Source organism: Microplitis mediator, chromosome 1 (genome assembly GCF_029852145.1).
Source record: "Microplitis mediator isolate UGA2020A chromosome 1, iyMicMedi2.1, whole genome shotgun sequence".
Classification (NCBI taxonomy): domain Eukaryota; kingdom Metazoa; phylum Arthropoda; class Insecta; order Hymenoptera; family Braconidae; genus Microplitis; species Microplitis mediator.
In genome coordinates this window covers 5048243-5063468 of record NC_079969.1, presented here as the reverse complement: position 1 = coordinate 5063468, position 15226 = coordinate 5048243, and the positions used below count along the sequence as shown (strand labels likewise).

The window sequence follows — 15226 nt, the reverse complement described above, 5'->3', positions numbered from 1 at the left end:
AATGCAAGGCAATATATTTTTCTTTATTTGCACTCATATATATATATATATTTTGAACTTAGACATCTTTGTTAAAAAGCGCGTATTTTAATAAAAAGAAATGATTTTCATTTGTCTACTAAATTGATTTGTTTCATTCACGATTAGCATACCTAAATTCCCAACATAGAGTAGAGGGGGCAGAGTGGGCCCCTTAAGGAAAACTTCTTTTCAGACCCTTGATACTAATTTTCACTTCATTATGCTGCGTCCATTAAAATTAAAAAATCGAAAATTAGGGGCAAAGTGGGCCCTCCAAAAAATTTTGGATTTGATATTTTTTATTCTTTACACGTGTGATATTTGCAAATAACTACAAAACAATTGTATTTTAATAATATAAAAGTCATTTTAATAGTCTGCTGCGATATAACTTTAAAACGTTATTTTATAATCTTTAACTTTCTTAGTAAATAATATTTAATGAACAGTTTTGATGGTCCATTTTAGCCCTCATTATAAAAGAAATTACGATAAGCTTATTATCCGTCCGAATTTATTAGCGTATAGAAAATTTTGAGGGGCCTGCTTTGCCCCCTTTCCCCCTATAATTTTTTATATGCAAAAATGAATACAATTTTATTGTTACGATAAATTTTTTCTCGATAAGCCCAATTATAATTTCGCAGCGATAAAAATACAGTTCAATGGTATCTAAAAATTCTTTATTTAATATTTCAAAAATAGCAAATAGATAATTGATACACGTAATTTTATTTGTACGATTTTTATCCAAATAATTTTTTATCGAAAAAAAAAAAAATATTCAAGTTATACTTTTACAATAACGTTTCTTCTAATCTTTGAAAAAAAAAAAATCACAATCCTATCTATCGTTAGAGATAATTTTATGATGAAATATCGATAATCAATTCCGCTAAAAAAAAAAAATAAAATAAAACTTATAAAAGTGATAATATTCTATGATTAGTGGGAATTTACGACAGTGTTACCTTGAAATAATCGAATAAAATTATGTCAATTTTCTAGTCAAAAAAAAAATTTACACCGATCTTCATGTCGATGACCGATAAGTTATGTATTCTTATTAAATGTATATGGAAGTAATGGTAATCAGTTCATTATCTATTGAGTTAATTGTAGGCTCTTAATTATTAATGCTTAATTTTTTTCAAAAATGACGTCGTTTCATCATCAGCATACGCAGTAAATCTTAAAAAAAAACAATTCAAATCAGTATATGATTATCAGATTAAATAAATTAATATAAGAATCGGAAATGCAAAAAAAAGTCCAGACGACAAGTCAAGGTTATCGATGCGTTTTATAACGCAATTAATTATTATCAATCATCATTAATAATTTCATTAATAATTAATATATATATTAATTATTATAACTGCGCCTTAGAATTTTTATTTATTAGGGGAGGGGGGGGGGCAAAAAGGGGTACCTAAGGAAATACTAAGTTTTCGAGGACTAAAATACGCTAAATCTTTTTGTTTTTAGTGATATTCGAGGTAAATAGACAAAATTTTAAGCTGCCGTTAAAAAATAAAATTTTTATTTTTGGCGGGCAAAACGGGGTACCCTTAAAAAAAGTTGAAAAAAAAAATTTCTGAAAATTGATCAAATTTTATTACTTGAATCTTTTATATGTAATATACATAAAGAAAAATTACATTTCACATCATTGGTGGACACGAAGGCAAAAAAAAAATTTTTTGTGGGGCAGAGAGGCCTCCCTCCAAAAAATGATATTTTTTTTTTTTTTTTTTAAATTGTTTTCATCATTAAGAATGTATTTCTTGCTCTTGACAACTATTTTTGGTTTTATAATACTCAAGAAAAATTTTTTTAAGTGTAATAAATCGTTTCCCCTCGATTAGCTTAATTACTAATTGCTATTTAATAAAAAAAAAAACAATTCTGTATTTCTTATTTGTCATTATTTTGAACCCAAAAAACGTGTTTTTTGATTTTTTAGATTGCAGATTATTTTGCATTATTTAAAATATTTTATCAATAAAAAAATAAAATATTATTTTCGAATATTTTTAGCGGCCAAATTTGCCCCAGCTATAACAAATCAGCCGAAAAATGGATTAATGTATTATATTTTTTTTAATTTGACGATAAAAATATAAAAGAATCATTTTTTCAAAATTTTCGGCTGGTCCATTTTGCCCTAGGTGTTATGGGTAAGGCTAAAAATGTGGAATTATAGCAAATTTTTTTTAATTTAACGATAAAAATTTGAAAGAATCATTTTTTCAGGATTTTCGGCTGGTCCATTTTGCCCCAGGTGTCATGCGTAGGGCTAAAAGTGCGCAAATATATCGGATTTATTGTTTAGCATTTTGTCTATATCTGCCCAGATCAAATTAGATCTTTTCAGATCTAGACAGGCTGATTTTTAAGCAGAAAGTTATGTTGGCCTAGATCTACTTTGATTTGAACAGATCTGTTCATACCTATTCATACATAAAATTTGATCAGACTTGATCAAATTTTATAAGATTTGATCTAAGCAGATCTAACTTTTTTCGCGGGATGTCATTGTGGACGAATATTTTTTTGATATCTCCATAAATTGATAAATCCATCGTTCCATTAATTTTTTAAAAAAGTAAACACTTTTTTTTTGTATTTGAAATTCAGTTCGACTTCTGATACTCAAAAAACAAAACAACTTTTTTTTAAAAACCGCTTAACACCGGAAAAAATTTCAACACTACTACCGGTGTTATTTAAATAACGATAACCTCAACACCGGGATAGCGCGAACGTATATCGGCTTTTTTTTCAGTATAGATATGAATATATATTACACTGAGAGAAAAGTCGATAGTCATTTTAACTAAAAAGACTTCAACTATTTAAAATTAGTTACTGGTACTAATGCGTTAGTAAGGCTAACTATTCAGTAGTTGCTCAAACTAAAAAAAAATTAATTGAAGCAACTAAAATTTTTCAGTCTCCGAAAATTGTTGTTTTAACTAAAAAAATTTAGTTGATAGTATATGAATTTTAAAATTAACGATAACTTAATTTTTTTAGTGTATGTAAATAAAAATTGTTTTTATTATAACTGCTGATTTAAAGTTAAAATAAAATAGTTGTTATAAATATAAATCTAGTTAATGGAACTAAAATTTTCAAGTTACTGTAATTGAGTTAAATTGAGTAGGCAGGAAATGGATTTTTAATTTTTTTTTAAAACTTAATGATTGAGTAAATAAATGTTTTTAAATCGCCAAAAAGTTTTTATCAAAAACTTTTTCTCAAACATATTTCTTTTGCAAGATTATTTTTTTCTAAAAAAATTATTTTTCAAAGAATTTTTTTTTCCAAAAAACTTGTCATCTTAATTTTTTTAGAAAACTTTAGTTGTTAAAAATATTTTGAAAATAGAAATACATATTTATATCAATTATTTAAGATAAATTGGAATACTTAAACTGAACTGTCGTACAAAAATTTTCGATTTAAGCATAAAAATATGTTGACTTGAGAAAAAAAATTTTGATTCAAGATAAAAATTGTAAGATAATTATTTACTTGGTGCCAGAAGATTTTTCTTGAATCAAGAACATTTTTACTTGATTCGAGTTAACTTTTTTTGATGTAGTTATAATTCGCAAAAATATCGGATAATTTTAAAAACCATTTAGGATCAATATTAATAGCTGACAAAAGTTTTTCCTTTAGCTAATAAGGTTCTTCATTTGTACGTTATAAAAACCTAAATGCGTCTTTCAAATTTTAGTTTGTCTACACTGTAAAATATTATTGGACTCGGTGTAGTGTAAATGTCTGTGTAAAAATTGTGGTGTGAAAATTACACTAAGTATTGTATTAAATTGAAGCGGTGTGAATTAGAAATTTTTCCTCTGTCAAGCGTGTATATGTGTAATTTATGTTTAAATTTTGCGTTTAAGGCAAATAATCATAAAAAAATTAAAATGTTCAAAACACGAGTTAATATCTAAATAAAATTGCTTAAACCAAGAGAAAAATTTCTTGAGAGAAAACATATGTATGGAGGAGAGGAAAGTCACCGGTACCAGACAGCAGTAGCGGGAGTAGTTCGATGCTCGCCACGAGATCGCGCCCAGCCGCTGTGTAGTGTCCCTGGCAAGATATATATCTCAGAACTGTTAAATTCCAAAGTTAAAAACAATTTCGGCATCAGTACAACTCTGTCATTTGACAAAGTGATACTTACATTTTTGGATTGTATTATAGTTTATCCTATATTACATCAAGACATTAATATTTATTATTGATGGTTCAATAAATAATTTATCTTTAAAATTTAACTTGAACTTTCAAAAAAAAATTAATTCTACTCAAAACTCTATAGAGTCTCTACTTAATAATTAAAACCATGTGAATGGTATATTTGTGCGAAAAAAAATTATTTATTTAATGGATTTAACTAAAAAATATTCATTGAATTAACTAAAAAAAACATAGTAATGATACTTAATATTTTTGTTTGCTTTAATGAAAGAGTTATAGATGAATTACCTACCTAAGTTCAGTTTAAAAAATTAAAAATTATTAATTGAATACAAGTTTAAAAATCAGTTACATTAATTATTTATATAGTTAATTGAACTAAAAAATATTTAACATAACTACTTAGAGATATTTATAATAACTATCTATTGGTGTTGTAGTAACTCCGAAAAAATAGTTAAAGCGCTATTTAACTGTCATTTTATAGTTAGATTTACTGGATTTTTCTCTCAGTGTACACACAACTATAATCATATCAAAGAAATGTATGAGAAATAAATATTTACTTGTTTTTTATGATGAAATTATACTTTTATTTTTGTCAATAATATATAACATTATTTATCTACAGTAAAATTTAAAATTATCAACAAATTTAATACTTCATTCATAAAACAAATACATGCTTAAAAATAATCATTTGATGTTCGCGGTTTTTTAAATTCATAATCGTATCGTATGTTCACATAAATTAAATATATATTTATCTATTTATATTAACTCGTAATCCAACCACGTGTCGCAACAAAATCTTTCATAAAATACTAGTTTGATTGCTCTCAAAATTTAACTAGATCTAATTCTTGATTATTAATCAGCTTCTGTTGCCGAAGCTCTGTTTAGAAAATCTCATAGGATCCAATGGATTCTCATAAATTCCCATAAAGATTTTATAAGAATGAATGACTTCTATGAGAAGTGCAATAGTTAAGTATAGAGTCTTATACACACAGCTATAAGTATCGGATTTTTTAAGCAGGGAGTAGATCAAAGTGATCAATTTTCCCAACAATTATTCGACCCCACATATTTCTTGTCGAAAACTATTGCGTTTCTTATCAATTTAATAACAAAATGGTCATTGAAGTCGACTAATTTAGTCATTAAGATCGTATCCATCTTGACTTCCGGTTTTATAATAACGTTTTGAATTAACATTTGTGAAAATATAAGGATTTTTATTAGTAGGGCACAGAACTTCTTCCATTACTCGTGGCATACGATCGTGACTTTTGTTTCCGACTGGTTGAAACATATTGTTCCACAACATATTAGCAACTGTAAAAATAAATCAAGTTTTTAATGAAATACTTACTTTCTAAACATGAATTAGTGAAAATAAGTGAATATTCGCTAATTCAAAGTGCAAACCGAACCACTAATTTCAAAAAGTGGTTCGGTTGGCACTCAGAATTAGTGAATATTCACTTATTTTCACTTATTCATATTAGAGCGTAGTTTTAGTCATTAAATAATTATTGTGACCTCGTGATGAGACTCAAAATGCATAAAAAAAAATAATCTAAATTCATCTATTACCCTGATTAAAAACTCCGATTAAAACCGCTGAATCCCGATTGAAATCCGATAGACTTTCAATCGGAATTCATTGGTTTCAGTTGGAGTTTTAAATTAGGGTAGAGAGTAACCTATCAAAAAAATCCACCTGAGATTGCATGGGAACCCTAAGGAATCCATAGAGGATTTATGGTATGGATTTATGTAAGAATCCATGGGAATTAATGTAAGAGTGTATAGATTTATATGATAATCCATGGGTTTCTAAATTCCCATATGGAAAATCCACATAAGAAACCATGGGAATCCGGATTCCCATAAGGGAAACCCACATAAGAAACCATAGGTATCTGGATTCTCGTATGGGACATCTACATAGAGTTTCTATATAAGTAATTTCTATAGAATCCGGGGTATCTGGATTTCTATGTCTATCGTCTATTGATACAAATATATGAATAAAAGAACAGATTAATATTCCTATAGGAAACCACATGGGAATCCATCTGAATACACTGTATAGAAATTTACGCTGGATTCCCATATGGATTTTTTTGATAGGGTACAAAACAACAAGATTTCAAAATCATATGTTTGTTTCAGGAATTTATAATACAATAGTTGACGTATAATGATCACGAAAATTGCATACATTACAAAGATAAAAGAAACAAAAAATTGCAAGTCAAAGAAATATCATAGTCACGTTTTGCGTCATTCATATATACTATGTTCGCGTATATATTTAAAGCAAACTTTTACAGAATCATTGTACAAACAGATAAATAAAACTTTTTTTCACTAATAATCAAGTCGAAAATCATGCTGACGTAGATAATTATTGACGTATGATATTAAAATTATAAATATGCGTTAAAAAAATATTGTTTCAAAATTAGACATAAGTCATTCAGAATAACGCTAAAGTCTAGCCGTGCGGTTTTTCCCTTTGCTTTTTATAACTATTGACATTATAAAAAATCTGATAAATATTGACTTAGATTATTTTATTATTTTCAAAAACTCACTCAGTTTTGGTGCATTTTCAATACAAGTGAAATGAAAAAGTATAAATGTTTAAATAGACTATGTTTGAGTTAAAAATATTGTTTATAGTGTTTTCCCTTACCTAAAGCATGGCCTTTTTGACTAAAATGGAAGCAATCATATGTGATCATATGTGAGTGAAATGGCGGAGCATTAACAGGATCAGCATTTGGTGCATTAAAATACTCGATGAATGGCTGCAGAACAACTGTAAAATCTGGCGATCTATCGTACCTGAATCCAGAAAATATTCATTTTAAAATCTCATTGCTAACGTATAATACCGTACTTTTGTCGTAAAATCCCGAGTCGAAATATTAGACGTAATTTGAACGTTCTTAACGTTTTAAACGTAAATTGAACGTTTTGAAAATAAATTGAACGATTTTTTTGTATTTTGGTTCATAAAAAAGTGGTAATTTCAAGAGTTGTGATTTTAGTTTAATGATAACATCAATTAAATTATTTCAATATTTGTAATCACAATTTTCATCACCTTGATATCATAATATATGAACAGATATCAATATATAGTGTTAAAGATAGAAGTATGAAACTGAAAAAAATTTTTTGTCAAAATACGAATTCTTTATTTAAAAGCCAGAAAATCGGACGACAAAATTTTAGGGAATTGACGTGATTATAATCCAGGAGTACAAAATTGATGAAAAAAATTTTTTGTATGCTTATGTTTTCTTATTGTAAGTCTAAATAGGTTTTAGTTTTATGATAAATATGTTTTCAATTTATGATACTCCAATCTACGTTCAAAACGTTAAAAACGTTCAATTTACGTCTAATATTTCGACTCGGAATGCTATACGTTCACCGTAAAATACCTTAATTTATCGTAACTATTTCAAATACCGTAATTTGGGCCCGCCAGGGAGGCATTATGATAAGTATCTGCAAAACCTTTCTATGCACAGCACTGGAAAACCAAGTGTGTAGTCGAAAAAGCCATAAGTGAATTATAGATACTTAACACACCTTAAAACGTGTTGTAAGTGATTACACACAAAAAACTATAGTTTTGCTTACGGCTTTACACATAGAACACATTTAATGTGTATTGAAAGAATACACTAGCAACACACTTGGTTTTAGAGTGAGACAAATATATAGCATTGCTCTACCTAAAACATATCTATCGTAAAATAAAACTACCTTTCCGAGTAGAAATTTTTTTTAACTTAAACTCTGTTTCAACCTAGTATAGTTTTTAGTCTGAACGTCAGGGTGAAATGGGCTTTAGAAGATAGAGAACTCCATTGAAATTAAACCCTATTTCAGTCCAATAGCGCCTAGATACGTTCGTTTTCAGACGAGCTAGGTTGAGAAAGGTTTTAAATTTGAACTGAAACAGTCTTAAATTTCAAATTAAACCCTGGTTCATTCTTTTTCGAACAATTTTGTTCAATCATTTTAGTGATGCAGGGATTATTAGATATGTGAGCTTGAAAATAAGCTCAAAGCTTAAGCTAGTTATGAACTGAATAGCCTACCGGTTATTCAGCTTGAATTCAGTGTCTTTTTTATACTATCGTAGGCTGTTCAGTTTTAAAACAGCTTGAAAATTTTACGTCAGTTTGAAATTTAAGCTTGTTCAGGTTGAATCGAGCTTCAATTTAATTCCAGTAGCAGGCTGAACAGTTTAACTTAAGGCTCAATTGAACGCAGTCAGTTTCAATGAAGGTTCAGTTCAGCGCAGTCAGCTTCATTTAAGGTCCAGTTAAGCTTACTCAATTTGAAGTAATGCTGTAACTTTTCTATTCGATGCCAAGACTATCCGAAATAACAATATTCATTATCGATTTAACTAGAAAATCATCGGTAACTGAAAAAACACGTGAATTTCCATGTTAACTAATATGTTTTCTCAGTTACCGATGATTTTCTTGTTCAATCGATAATGAATAGTATCATTTCGGATACCCTGGCGGTTTTGAATCACCCTGGAAACACCCTGGAATCACGGTGGACCCACGGTGGTTACTCGGTGTACCCACCCTGATTCCACGGTGGTTACACGGTGTACCCACCGTGATTCCCGTACACCGCGTAATCACCGTGGATACACCGTGGAATCTCGGTGCATACACCGTGGAATCATGGTGGCTACACCGTGTCACCATCGTGGAAACACCGTGTATACACGGTGGTGAAATGGCACAAACCCACCGTGTAACCACCCTGGATCCACCGTGATTCCACCCTGTTTCCACTCCCAGGGTATTTCCAGGCTGTTTCCAGGGTGATTCAAAACCGCCAGGGTAGTCTTCGCATCGAATAGAAAAGTTTCGGAATAAAGCTTAAGCTTGAGGAGACTTGTTCTGGATACAGATGTTTTGGGGTAATCAATTTAAGGATAGTTTTACTTTACGATAGACGTGTTTTAGATAAAGAAATTCTGTAGTTGTCTGTACATAGAGAAATTTTGAAGCGACGTCATAATGCCGCCAGGGATGATATTAATAATTTTACCTTCCAGATGAAATCAAAGTATTTACTGTTTGCTGGTACTGCCGAGCCATTTTTGATGCTTTAATATCTGGTCGTTTACCTTGATGAAGGCAGGCACAATATAATGGATGTAACAAATTACACATAGTACTCCGTGCTACTCTGACTGATACAGTTACATCTAAATTATGAATAACCAAATTATTAAGTAAATAAAACGTGAATAATTAATGTACTTATTTAGAGGTATAACAAACCTATTGTTGGCACCAAGTTGACTAAAGTTCTAGGTAAATGTAATTTTAAATAGTCTAAAGCTCTTCTTAAATGCCATGAGTACTTTGCTGATGAAAATTCTTTGGGATTGTAGCATTGTCCTGAGCAGATATCATTCGCCCCAAAGAATATTGTTATGAGCTTCCAATGTTTCTTAATGTCTATTTTACGATTACTTTTTATTCTCTTTACTAGTATCTTTGCTTGATGTAAAGCATCCTCAGTGGCTGCGACCGGAAACGCGACATTTAATTTCGCTTTTGATGAAATAAACTCACCAGTTCCGATCGCGTATCCCGTTAAATTTTTATTGAATTCCTTGAAAAATATGAGGAAGTAATTAGAGTGATGTTCGTTCTGTTCATTTTTTTCAGGATTTGTCTTGCGCCAAGATATCCTTCTTTTCTGTGCGGTTCCATACCTAATGAACTTCGAAAATTTGAAGTTTTACACTTTGAACTTGGAAATTTGAACTTTGGTAAATTTGAACCTTGAATAATGTAGTATTTCTTTCATCAAGAATAATTTTTTTTTCATGATCATGAATCAGGGCCTGACAGTTGGGGCCAACAATTAAACGTAAAAAAGAGAATAAAAACAAGTTCGAAAGCAATAATAGAAAAAAAAATTAACGAACGCATGCAAGTTCAGGTGAATGAATTCGTACTATAGCCTCTAACTCAAATGTCAAATATTAAAGAGGTTGACAGATGATTCATGATCATCATCAATTCATTCATAGTAGTTCAAATTTACCAAAATTCAAATTGCGAAAGTTCAAATTAGTAAAGTTCATTAGATCGGTCCCTTTTCTGTGTACGAAGTGCTGACCAATTGTTAATAAACTGCAAAGAGTATCTAAAATTTTCATGAACTTCTTTAAAGAACTGCTATGAAGTCACCAACAAATCGTTTTGAATAACAAAAACACTTAAGTTTATCACAGGTCAGGTGGCATAATAAGATCTGGACACTATGAAACATCTGAATACGTGAGACAAATGATGTAATATGTCCTCATTACACAATCTGTCAAAATCTCATAGCAATTCATAAAGTGGATAAAAATTTTAGAGAGTTTGTGTAACTATATATGACACTATCAGTCAGCATTTCGTGAAATGTCTAGTTTCATGATTTCGTTTCGAAATATAATTATATAGAAAAGACCAAAGCGCAACTACATAATAGGATTGCCCGACAAATTTAGAATCGCTGTATAATTTTTTTTAATTTTTAGGATACGTAGGTTCTGTCACAAGAATAAGATCCTGAGAGATTCCAAATTTAAACTTGAATTGAATCTAATACTTAATGAAAAGTTGAAGAAGTCTTTCAAGCATAAAATAACCCGTTCAAAAAAATTACAGTTATAGGATTGCGTAAAATTTTTACATAAAAAAATTCAAGTTTTTTGCGTGACTATGATGTCATTCGCATACAAAAATCTCTTTGTCAGATGATTTTCAAACCTTAAATTAAATCTGTGAGTTTTGTATTATTTTTCGTTTTTTACTCTCTTAGGTAACTTGTTACAGTACGTAACATGCCTCGGTCTTTTCATATGTATGTATGTATATATGTGTGTGTATGAGTTCATTATTATTTATTTTATTACTTTAATTAAATTTGGTAGCGTTAAATATTTTCGCCAGCTATCTTGACCACCAGCACACCAACTAACACCTCGTGCTTCAATGAATGTACCAATAGCAAATTCTTCTAATGCGCCACTAGCCGCAACTAATGAATCACCCAATCCACCAATTACATCAATATCACCCGGCCGCAACCTATGGACATTGTCAGGTGGTATTGATGATCTAAAAAACATACTTTATCATTAAAAATATACTATAGTACACAAAAACGATTCGAATTTGCTTAGTCATTCATTAAATAATTTTTTTGAAAATATCCCGAGTCGAAATTTAAGGCATACTTTGAATCTTAATGAGCATTGAAAACCTACATTTGACTTTTTAGGACATAATCATTAGAAACGCTTGAAATGAATCAAATTAAAGGCTTAAATTGAACCTACTTAGACTTACAATTGCCTGAATTAGACCTACAAAGACACATATCGTAAAACGAACGAACTCAGAAGTTTTTAAATCGACTCTCTATTGGTCCCAGACTGCTTCTAGGTCCTATTCCACTCTTAGGTGTCATTAATCGACTGATAAAATCGCTGGATCGTACCAATTTTTTACTAGCCTTAGAATTTTTTAAATCGAGCCTCTGTTAGTCCCAGGCTGTCTGTGGGACCTAATTCACCCTTGGGTGTTATTTGCCCATTGGAAAGATGGCTGGATCACTTGTATCAATTATCCAGTATTCAAATTCTGCAATTCATGCCTTCATAAGACTAAAGAGGTTCAATTCAAGCCTTTGTAAGTATAAGTAGGTCTATTTCAAGATTTCACAATGATTATGCCCTAAAAAGTTTAATACAGGTTGGCTGCGTAACATTTGACCCGACGATATAATACCCTCGACAAAATAAACGTGAATCAAAACACCCGACGACACAATACCTGCTGCCAAATTAGCCGTGATAAAATAATCGCAAGCCAAAATATCTATAAATAAGATACTAATAGATGCGGAATATCATAAAAAATCAAAAAGATAATTGAATAATTGTGTGAAATTAACGAAATGTGATCAAATTTAGAAAAAGAGGCAAACTGAATTTTTCGATCGTAAAGCACTCTAATGCTTCGCATTAAGAGTCGTGCAAAATAATACACAGACTTGTAATGGTATTGTGCCAATTTTCTACGAGTTTTGTGCGTGTGCAATTACTGAAATATATTAATGCACACGCATGCAATAGTACATGCCCTTTTTTCACGCGTTTTGTGTGTGTAAATATTTTATCTGGTGATATTAACGCGTGTCACTTCCCAACAGAACCATGGATAATTCAATTTGAGTATATTATCAAGTAATATATGCATTGAAAATGATAGATACATTGATTAATAACGTAAAATATTTCAATTTGCGGTTATTTTGGCAGTGGGTATTTTGGCATTAGGTCAATTTTCGTGTTACCATACAGGTTTCCAATGTTGATTTAGGTTCAAAGTATGCCTTAAATTTCGACTCGGGATATAAGAAAAATTCGAATTATGTTACCTTCCTATACTAGTATCACATGGAAAAGGTACAGCTTTTGAAATACTTCGTTGTCTTCGAACGCCATCTCTCAAAATTGGATAACTGATCCCAATATAATCGATTTCGCTCTAATTAGAGAAAACAAATGGAACATTTAATTTCATTTTGCCATTTCATTTAACAGTCAAGGAATAAATATAAATATATTTAAATTCTTTAGCTGTGAATAGTATGAAAAAATAACGCACTGAACAATGTACAGTAATTAAATTCACCGCACGGTTTTAAAAACTTTTGCTTTCATTAATTTGCATTCGAAGATATTGCATTGAATAAAAATATATTTTAATAGCATTCATACGTTTTATGAAAGACAAATTTCTTCGCTAATTATTTAATTTCATAATTTTAACATAAATTCCAGTTAAAACACTTAATGATATGTATGTAGATTAACAATTTGTTTTTTAATTAGACACTTACCCTTCCGCTTATGAATAATTTTCTTATTGTTTCTACAAATTGCCAATTTTGCGGTAACACGTAAGGCAGTAAAATGACAATTATAAATAATTTATTCTTTAACATCCTGATGAATTTCATCTTAACTTTCTTTCATGTAAATTCTAATATATTATATGTAAATCTAATCAACAGTAAAAGTTACTTGAAGGTTCTTCCATTTTCGAGTATGCAGTTGGCTTTAAAAAATAAACTTTTATATGATATTTTAATTTTGGATATCATTTAATTATTTATTTATTTATCTTCTTATATAATCGTAAATCTTCTGGAATTTAATCTGTAAATTAATAATAATTATAATATATATTTTTTATTTAGGTAATTATAGAGAGTTCGATAAACGAGAAAGTTGTTAGTGAATTTTAAAATGAAAATTATTTTTTTAAAAATATTGTGATAATTTTTAAATTATTTTTATTACGTTATATTATAATATTTTATGTTGGCTTTCTAATTTGCAATTTAGTTCATGGTAAACACGGAGAAATTTGACGATTGTCTCGTAGACGGTATATATCTGTCGTATTTAGCAACGAAATTTGCCTTGAGGGGTCATTGGTTTATGATTCGAGGCATCGAATATATTACTTTCCCCTAAGGTCGAAGTTCTTATTCTAAGCAACTTGCAGACAGTGAAAATAATAAGACATTGTGATAAATTCATTGTCACTACAGTAGAAATTTTCTTAATTGTCGATAAATTACTCAATATTTATAAAAATTAATTTTTTGTTTGAACCCGTGTTCAAAAAATTCGTTTCAAAAATTTTCCTGACAGTGAACTTCAAAATTGCGACAATTTTGAACTTTGAGATGAACAGTTTTGGAAATTTAAAATGATTGGAAGTGTGAAAAATTTTTAACGGGACTTCTTGCGGGTTTTTTTTTTTGAAATTTTTTAAACTAAATTGATTTGAATTAAAAAATTTATGAGTTCGTAATTCTAATTATTCATTTTTTAGACGTCAAAAATTTAAAAAAACCTCCAAAAAATTCTAATGAAAGTCAATAAATTTTGTTCATAATACAAAATTAAATTTTTTTTTTTGTTTTTCAAACTCAAAAAATTGGCAAATCAAATTATTTTTGCTCAAAAAAAAAACGCGCGGAAACCCTGGTGGGAAATTTTCGGAATTTTCTCTGAAAAACTCAGTTCTAAAGACTTTTTCAAAGAAAATTCCAAAAAATTTCCACCAGGGAAAGCCTTTAGTTGAAAATTGATCACTTTCTATTTTTTAAAAATTTCACAAAAGTTATAATTTTTTTTTTGTTTTTCAAACTCAAAAAATTTTCAAATCAAATTATTTTTGCTCAAAAAAAAACGCGCGGAAAACCCTGGTTGAAAATTTTCGGAATTTTCTCTGAAAAACTCAGTTCTAAAGACTTTTTCAGAGAAAAGTCCGAAAAATTTCCACCAGGGAAAGCCTTTAGTTGAAAACTGATCACTTTCTATTTTTTAAAAATTTCACAGAAATTCAGAATTGTCTCAATTTTTGAAGTTCACTGTCATGAAAATTTTTTTTAAAAAAATTTTTTTACACGAAATTTCTAATTTCCAAAAATTCTGACATTTCCATTCTTACCTGACATTTAAATTTTATTATGATATCAAGAATGTCATATTTAAAAATATCAACATTTTCATATTTGCAAAGTATATTTATTTGATATAATAATTAAAATAAATAAAAACAAACACTATTTGTCACTATTACGGAGACAACCGACAGTCTTAACGAGTATTCAACAAATATATGAATGAAGCTAAGCAGGAAGAAGAAGAGGTGATGTCTCTGCACGCATCATATGGCTTATTCCCCCTCCTGAATGTTTGCCTGTAATGTATATTTGACTCACTCTTTATATATACTCGTTTGACATACTGACAAAGAAACTAAACATATTGATCGCTGAGAAATATTTATTGATTTTATTTAAATATTTATTGTAGGGTAAGAATTTT

General features: G+C 29.4%; 1 protein-coding gene across 1 annotated transcript; it reads right to left on the bottom strand.

Annotated features, from left to right (window-relative positions):
* Positions 1 to 4830: 4830 nt before the first annotated feature.
* On the bottom strand, positions 4831 to 15011 carry LOC130674198 (phospholipase B1, membrane-associated-like). Its single transcript, XM_057479469.1, has 8 exons — positions 14847 to 15011; positions 13222 to 13540; positions 12757 to 12866; positions 11228 to 11432; positions 9591 to 9927; positions 9355 to 9514; positions 6953 to 7104; positions 4831 to 5583 (listed from the first exon to the last, which is right to left on the bottom strand). The coding sequence occupies exons 2-8, from the start codon at positions 13339 to 13341 to the stop codon at positions 5402 to 5404; spliced, it is 1266 nt and encodes a 421-aa protein (XP_057335452.1). The 5' UTR covers positions 13342 to 13540; positions 14847 to 15011; the 3' UTR covers positions 4831 to 5401.
* Between the last annotated feature and the right edge of the window lie 215 nt (positions 15012 to 15226).